Genomic DNA, 8,657 nt, shown 5'->3' with positions numbered 1-8,657 from the left:
TGTATTTAATGTCAGTCTTTCTTTCCCTCCTTAATTCAATGTTTTATTTGCCCATGTACAGCACTATAGTATACACTTGTTGTTCTTAAATGTGCTCTATAAATAAATTGGCCTTGACCTAGAGGGTGCCGCTAGCTCGTGCAGTGCTGACTGAAGCGCTCATTACAGACTGTTTTAAAATGCTGCATTTTATGGTTTAATAATCATGCAAGGCCATATCGCGATTTCAGTCTTAATTCAGTCCATAATGCTGCTTTGATTGATATCATACCAATGTCTCAGAGGTCAAAATCTGCAGGGTTTTAAAGCGTTTTGGATTATTTTCCCTCAACATGTACTGTACTGTAAAACTGTCACACTAGTTTTCCACATTAATGTGAAAATAACAAAGAATACAAATGCAATAATATTACATGTTCTTAGGAGTGCTAACCCTTCTACATTCTGTGGCTAATATTATTTCTGGATTGTGCATTTAAATTCACAGAGTTTGTACAGAGAGTGGTCTCCAAAAAACTCTTATCACTTCCGTAAAGTTCATTTCCCGATTTTCTAAACTGGAAAAAAACTTGTCTAGAGTAGACTGAACATTATTCACTGTCTGGACTATATCTGCAGGGTTCTATGATTATTCATACTGTACAAATGGTTCCTTGATATACTGGCAATGATTACTTAATATTAAGTTAAATTTTACGTTTTCACTGCAAAGATCAGTGACACTGGAATTGCCCCTAACAATAGCGATTTTTAACCTTTCAGCAACTGTGGCAATGGTTCAAAGCCATTTTATATCCAAGCCTTTTATTTTTCATGATGAATTAAACCTGTCTAACTTGAATGAAGTCCTGACGGTGAAAATCAGTAGCCTCCATCTCATATGTGCATGATGCAGAAGCAGCAGTGACGTCATCCGAGGAAAGTTGGAATGGGTGAAAAGCCAAACAAGGGTTATAATGTTAACCCCACCCAGTTGCTTTTATTTATTTTTTTTAAGATTTACACAATTCACGTAGGTCACATTTTTAGGTTGGAAAAAAAACTGAATTCAGGATTATCCCGGAAGAATCACATCCCTGGTTGATTCTGGTGTGTGTGTGTTCAGATGTCGCAGCGGCATTCATGCGTGACATTTCGTCATGTGATCGGGAAGGCAGCGGTTAAGGGGCGGTGCTATCACGGGCTGCAAATCACACGCAGTGTCCAGGACAACCAGTTCTGTGCTGTGAACCCTCGCTACATCGCCGTGGTGACCGAGTGTACAGGGGGTGGGGCCTTCATTGTCATCTCTATTCATCATGTAAGACCATGCCCACATTGACACAACACAACCTTCTGCTCTGATCTCCGTAAAGCTGCTTTGGAACAATATTATATATAAAAGTGCTATTGAAATGATGTATGTTTCAGACAGGGCGTGTGAGTCCTCTCCACCCATGTGTGTGTGGTCACAGTGCTCGTGTGTTGGATGTGAAGTGGGACCCATTTAATGACCAGCGCATTGCGTCCTGTTCCGAAGACTGTACGGTGAGTCTCTACAGCAACTGTTCTCGTGTGTGTTGGGTAAGCTACTTAAAAATAGTAATCCTCTACAAACTACTAATCACTTCTCTGAAATTGGATTGATTCATGGCTCACAATTCTTTTATGAAGGATTTTATGAAACCTGGAAAAATACTTCCGGAACCAAGATGGTTGTAGAAGTGGGCGGGCACTGTTGTGTTCATAGCAACCGCCTCTACTGCTGTTCCTGTATCCCCCTGTGCTGTGTCTCCATGGTAACTGTGATTATGCGTGCAGGTGAAAGTGTGGCAGATTCCTCCCGATGGACTGAAAGAGAATCTGTTGTTGCCCAGTAAAGATCTGATTGCTCACAAATGCAGAGTATCAATCATTGAGTGGCATCCAACCGCCAAAGACCTGCTGATAAGCTCTGCCTATGACTACAAAGTATGAAATAAAGTTACACACACACACACATATCCTCCTTGTAACATGCCTTCCAGTGCCATTCTTGTGTGTGTGTTGTAGGTGTTGGTGTGGCGTTTAGACACTGCTGGCGTTGTTGTGGAGATGCCGGTGTGTGAGATAAACACACACTCTGATCTGGTGGTGTGTTTGAGCATCAGTGCAGATGGCAGTGTGTTCGCCACAGTCAGCAAAGACAAGAAGATCAGAGTCATCGAGCCGCGCACCGGACGAGTGCTGCAGGTCACACGAGTGTGTATGTGTGTGTACTGTAATGAACATGAACTGTTGTTCTATCAGTAGCAGTGATGTTTTAATCATGTGTTTGTGTGTTTTCAGGAGTTTGGCCACTCATCTCATAAAGCATGTAAGATTGTGTTCCTGTGGAATCTCAACATGATGTTGACCACAGGAAACTCATCCTGGAACAAGAGACAGTTTGCTCTGTGGGACCTGGTAACACACACACACACACACACACACACACACACACACACACACACACACACACACACACACACACACTACATGGCCAGAAGTATGTTGACACTTAATTTAAATGATCAGGTTTGGTTAATTCAGAGACATACAGTACATTACTATCAGGTGAGTGAAATCAAAGATCCTGTGCACACTGAGATTCATACAGAAATAATTTAGTCTGCTGTGGAAGAACTTGAATGACCTGCAGAAGTCCAGATCTGAACAGCTTTGAGATTTATCAGACGCCCATCATCACCCAGCATGTGTGTCTGACCTCTGACCTCACTGACATTCTTGTGTGTGAATGAGAGCAAATCACCAAAAACATGTTTAACATCTAGGAGAAAATCCATATTAATGCTGATGGGCTTGAAATTAAATGTTCAGGTTTATACTTCCTTTTGACCATGTAGTGTAGATACTGTACACTCTCACATTCTGTGTTGTGTGTGTATATTCAGTGGTTGTGTTATATTGTGTGTGTGTTTACAGGAGGATTTGTCTGAGCCGTTAATAGAGGAGGATTTGGATGGAGGGTCAGGGGTCATTTTCCCTTTTTATGACCCTGACACACATATGCTGTATCTGGCTGGAAAGGTCAATTGTTTCATCCACAGTTCATGAGTCACAGAAAACTTTGCTAAATGTTTTATTTTTTTGGCAATTATAGCAGTGGTTCTTAACTAGAGAAACACCTCAACAAACTCCCAAGGGGCCAAAATATGACTGAAAATTATTTAAAATAATTTATATTACAATAAGCTTGAAGGAATATTCTGAGTTCATTAAAAGTTAAGCTCAATCAACATAATTTGTAGCATAATATTGATTACCACCAAAGGTAGGTTTGATATCATCTGGGTAGGGGTAATATTATCAAACGTATTTGTATTTTGCTAATGTTAAACCAAAAAGTGCAACTGCTAATTGAAAACTGTAGTTTGAGATCATTATTCAGGATGTGTTTTTTGGGAGATGTTCAAAGCAGAAACAGTTTGGCTGGAGGATATCTGCTGTCGTCACCCTTTTGCCAAAGAAAAGAAGTTTTTTAAGATATTAGAAACTGACACCCAATCTCACTCTTAAATGCAGATTACAAGATCCACTCAAAGACTAGGTCGCCAAACTAGAGAAGTTGATGAAGTCATGTTGATCAAACCTTGTGTGCTTAACAAGTCAATTGTAGACAATACTGACTATACACACATTCAGTTTAGATAGCGTCTCATGTTCACAGATCAGGAAGTGTTTGAACAGCTGAAACATTATTATCTCTCTGACACAAACTGGATGATTTTGGGTTTCATAATCAGAGTTTTACACCAGGACATTGAGAACACTCTATGGGTATGTTCCAAAACCTTGTAAATGGCCTCATCACAGTGCATTCTGGAACTGCCTTCCTATGGAAGGATACATATGATGCTGCCTTAGGATTTGGACAAAATTCGTCGGGAGTGCGCCTATGATGCCTTAAAATGCTGCCTCTGGAGAAAGCTCACTAGGGTCTAGAACAGTTAATCGAGTATCTGCGCAACATTCCAGCTTCAGTTTATTCTGAATGGACTAAAAGACAGAGTCAGGAGGAGATAACCAGTATAATATTGGGTCAAACTGGTGGTTTGTGATGGTTTTTCTGATGGATTCTAGAGTGTTGCAGGTCAGTGGATGAACTTTGGGGTTTCAGTATTTGCTCTATTAGCCTCTATAAGAATGCCTTAATCTCTGGGGCTGTTTGATGTAGCTAATAAATAAAAGTAAATTGAGTTGTGTTAAAATCTGTCTGTCTCTGATTTGGTTTACAGGGTGATGGCAACATTCGTTATTATGAAGTCAGTGCGGTGAAACCGTACATTCACTTCCTCGCCGAATATCACTCTCCTTTCCCTCAGAGAGGAATGGGTACACACACACACACACACACACACACACACACACACACACACACACACACACACACGTGAATGTAATGTGGGTGTAAAGATATTTGCTTAACCCCAACACTAACCCTAAAACAAACCCGTTAATATCAGTAGATTTAAAGCAAAACATGATATAGTCGATTTTATGAGCCTTTCAAAAAGTGAGGAGTGATTCAAATGTCCTTGCATGTCAGTTTTCATATTTCACTATATTAGTGAGGACATTTTCAAAAACTTCTAAACCCTCACAAGTTTAGAAACACCTGTACTCCATAGAGTGTGATGTTTGTGTGGTGTGTTTAGGTGTAATGCCCAAGCGTGGACTGAACTTCAGTGTGTGTGAGGTGTTCAGATTCTACAGGCTGCTGGCCGTCAGAGATCTGCTGGAACCTGTCAGCTTCTATGTGCCACGGAAGGTAAAATGCACTGACATATCTAGACATTCTGCAGTATAAACATTGTTTTCATAGCAGTGTCATATTAGTGAAGCTTCAATCCCAGTGACACCAGAAACATGCGCAACACACAGTGGGAGGAGGAGTCTACATGTGGGTGGAGCTTCTGTGTGGGTGGATCCTCTGTAGGAGGTGTTTATGTGTGGGTGGAGTCTCTGTGTGGGAGGACAGTTGGTCAGAAGTGCTATATATACTTAGAAAGTTGTTCCTTGTGCTTAACCTGCGCTTGTTTAACAAAACCAGTGTAGATTAATTTCACTGTTGTTGTTACTGTGTCATATATTTGGGTCACAGGCAATGTTCCTTCTAAGCTTTGTGCATACGTAGCAGCGCACTCCTGTAATATATCCCGCGCAGACAGAAAAAACATCTGCGTACTGTGCACAGAGTCAACAGTGTGTGGAAAAACCTAGAGATTTCTTGTATTAAAGTTAAATGCATGCTCAGTGTTTCAACTGGAGTCCATATGAATGTACATTCTTTCCAGTATGGAGCTGAAGCTTAGCGTTAGGGTTAGGGTTAGGCTAAGATAACCCTAATCTTGTGTAAAAACAAGGTGGAAATGTGCATTATTATGTCGCGAGACAACACATAAACCTACATATAAACACATTTACTGCGAGGCGTGAGCACTACAGAATTGAAGAGGGTGCGGTTCCATTGGCTGTCCTGAAAGCCAGAGTCAAAGCCTTGAATATGATGCAGGCAGCTACAGGTAGTAAGTGGAATTAAATCAAGAGTGGGGTGACATGAGCCATTTTTGGCTGACTGAAGACCAGACACGCTGCTGCATTCTGGACCATCTGCAGTGGCTTAAATGTGTTAGCTGGAAGGCCAATCAGCAGAACATTGCAGTAGTCCAGTCTTGAAATGACCAGAGCTTGGACCAGGAGCTGTGTAGCATATTCAGACAGGAAAGGTCTGATTTTCCTGATGTTGTAAAGCGCAAACCTGCAAGACCGGGCGGTTGATGAGATGTGTGCAGTGAAATTAAGCTGGTCATCTACCAACACTCCCAGGTTCCGGGCTGTTCTAATTGGTGTTAGTGTAGCTGAACCAAGATGAAAGATATACATGTAAACATATATACATATAGTGACATAAAAAAATATGATATAACAGATAAAAAAGAGAAATATACAATAGCGCAATAGTGTTGTTAGAATATTAAACCTGGATGGCCTGAGGGAAAAAACTGTTCCTGTGCCTGACTGTTCTGGTGCTCAGTGCTCTGTAGCGCCGGACAGAGGGCAACAGTTCGAAGAAGAAGTTTGCTGGGTAAATGGGGTCAAGAGTGATTTTACCAGCCATTTTCATCACTCTGGATGTGTACAGTTCTAGCAGGGTGGGTAGGGGAGCGCCAATAATCCTCTCAGCAGTCCGAACTGTCCTTTGTAGTCTTCTGATGTCTGATTTCATAGCTGAACCAAACCAGACAGTTATTGAAGTGCAGAGGACAGACTCAATGAATGCTGAGTAGAACTGTATCAGCAGCGCATGTTTCAGGTTGAATTTCCTCAGCTGGTGAAGGAAGTACAACCTCTGCTGGGCCTTTTTCACAATGGAGTCAATGTGGGTCTCCCATTTCAGGTTCTGAGAGATGGTAGTGCCCAGGAACCTGAATGACTCCACTGATGCCACAGTGCTGTTTAGAATGGTGAGGGGGGTCAGTGTTGGGGTGTAAAGTCCACTATCATCTCCACTGTTTAGAAATAGCAATTACCAGCAATTAATCTCAGGTAAAACCCTCTTCCTCTCTCCCCAGATGAACGCTCGACCACGCCCTTGCCTCCACATATATTTCTAATGATTTAAATACAGTTAATTAGGATTAGCTTATTTAATCATTATATTGTCATGATCCCGTCTGGACTGCCCCTTTTTCGTCTGTTTTGGTTGGGTGTGTGTTTGTTTTGTGCTTTAGCACATGGCTTTGTTTATGTCTGTGTTAGCCATGTGCTCCCCTGACTCCACCTCCTTGTTTCCCCTTGCCACGCCTCCTGATGTTAATTGTTGTCACCTGTTCCTCATGTCTTTAACTCTGTATATATGTTCTTGCCAGATTGTTTTGAGAGTTTTGGCTCCAGTCTAGTCTGTTGGTTTTGTGTTTTAATTTTATTTATTTTTAATAAAAGCCCTTTGATCACATTCCTGTGATTGGTCGTCACTGCCACTTTGTGACATTATATATTGAATTATGTTTATTTGGTGCCCCTTTGCTGCAAATATTGATGTATGCAGTTAATTTGATTAATTAATCAGCACATCATGTAAGTAATTTGAGGAACCCTAATTCTTTGTAAATGTGTAACAGTTGTGATGTTTGTTTTTGTTCTGTCAGCAGTCTGGGTGTTTTCATGAGGATATTTATCCACTGACAGCGGCCAATGAAGCGGCCATGAGCGCACAGGAGTGGCTGATGGGACACAATAAAGGTCAGTCAAAGAGTTTATTCTGCATGTGTCACAAGAGGAAAAATGCAACGCTTTGTAAAAGTTACACTGTCATGTGACCACATGTTTTTTTTGCAGGGTGATCCTAAACACCCTCAAAACATATCTTACTCAATCCTTTCCTTCAAATGAATCATCTGAGCTTCCTCTAGTGCATATGTGATCTGTCTGATCTGCTCCTGTAGGTCCGGTGCTGATGTCTCTGAGACCTGCAGCTCGACCGCTCGAACCCTGCACAACTGAAACACTCAGCAGCCTTCAGACCAACACACTGACCAATCAGGACACAGAATGCCCCTCTGACATCATCATGGACCTGCACGATTGGACAGAAGACGACACCCAGAGCCTGGACTGGAGTTCTGCGCACACACGGTCAGATCTAAACTGGACTAAAGCCGTGTTTTATCTCCCCGCGGGACCAGAGAGAGAGGTCAGACTCAAACATCTCTCATCCAATGACTGTGTCCGACACATCTGAATTCAGCATCACATCCTGTAACCATAACAAAAGTGACGTCTGATGGAACGGTTGAGACAAGTAAATTAAATGTTCAACTTAAGATTCTACAGAGAAACGATCATGAAATATGTGTTTGGTTCTGTCTAAGACTCACTTGAATGTGTTCTAGATCATTAGACGTGATGTTTTGGTGTCTTGGAAGCAGTTTCACACTGCTTTCGGACATAGCCAATGTAATGGTGTTCTCTGCTCTGAGGTCAGAGGTCGTGACCGTGTGTGTGTTTGATTCCGGCAGCTGCTGCAGGTGATGTTTCATCAGCAGGAGGAAATTAAAGATCTGCAGGAGAAACTCCAACAGCGAGACGAGAAAATACAACAACTGGAGAGAGAGCTGAAGAACATGACGACAGCCAATCACAGCACAGATGCTGTGACGAGCACTGCAGCCAATCAGAAAAGAGATTATTAGAACGGATGAGCAGTAGGGCTCATGTGGATTAATACAGTGAACTGTTAGTTAAAGGGAAAGTTCATCTAGAAATGAGAATTCTGTTATCATTTACTCATGACATTATAATCCGAAAAGAAAAATATCAAAACAGTGGACTTAATTCCTTCACAAGTCTTCAATGAACAGACCTAAATGTAAGTCGTCATTCACTGATGAAACACAAATCTTATACTCCATCCCACAAATTCAAACTGGCAATGTGTTCGTTCAGGCCACGTCCACAAAAAAAAAAAAAACGCATCTTTTTCTCTACGTTTTGTCCTTCCGTCCACACTGAGACGGTGAAAACGCTCTCCCAATTGGATGAACTTGAAAACGCCGTCTTCACGCTGTAATGTGGACTGGGAAAATGGATATATCTGAGAACGATGACATATTTGTTGTCATGTGACGCAGTCATGT

The 8,657-nt window shown here is 41.6% G+C and overlaps 1 protein-coding gene across 1 annotated transcript; it reads left to right on the top strand.

Moving 5' to 3' along the window:
• The first annotated feature begins 1,105 nt into the window (after window positions 1-1,105).
• coro2ab (coronin 2Ab) lies at window positions 1,106-8,551 on the top strand. Its single transcript, XM_051659127.1, has 11 exons — window positions 1,106-1,300; window positions 1,411-1,527; window positions 1,801-1,950; window positions 2,032-2,211; window positions 2,308-2,424; window positions 2,944-3,048; window positions 4,257-4,353; window positions 4,677-4,789; window positions 7,170-7,263; window positions 7,467-7,822; window positions 8,040-8,551. The coding sequence occupies exons 1-10, from the start codon at window positions 1,106-1,108 to the stop codon at window positions 7,760-7,762; spliced, it is 1,464 nt and encodes a 487-aa protein (XP_051515087.1). The 3' UTR covers window positions 7,763-7,822; window positions 8,040-8,551.
• The last annotated feature ends 106 nt before the right edge of the window (window positions 8,552-8,657 follow it).

The sequence above is a fragment of the Myxocyprinus asiaticus genome, chromosome 28, assembly GCF_019703515.2.
Source record: "Myxocyprinus asiaticus isolate MX2 ecotype Aquarium Trade chromosome 28, UBuf_Myxa_2, whole genome shotgun sequence".
NCBI classification, from domain to species: domain Eukaryota; kingdom Metazoa; phylum Chordata; class Actinopteri; order Cypriniformes; family Catostomidae; genus Myxocyprinus; species Myxocyprinus asiaticus.
Note: the sequence above shows the minus strand (reverse complement) of the source record. Positions and strands in the feature narration are given on the sequence as shown.

Excerpts from the sequence above, each read along its gene's own strand:
- coro2ab (XM_051659127.1), top strand. The coding sequence starts at position 1,106 with ATGTCGCAGCGGCATTCATGCGTGACATTTCGTCATGTGATCGGGAAG. Across the intron at positions 3,049-4,256 it reads TGCTGTATCTGGCTGGAAAG|GGTGATGGCAACATTCGTTA; the intron begins GTCAATTGTTTC and ends TTTGGTTTACAG. Across the intron at positions 7,264-7,466 it reads GCTGATGGGACACAATAAAG|GTCCGGTGCTGATGTCTCTG; the intron begins GTCAGTCAAAGA and ends CTGCTCCTGTAG.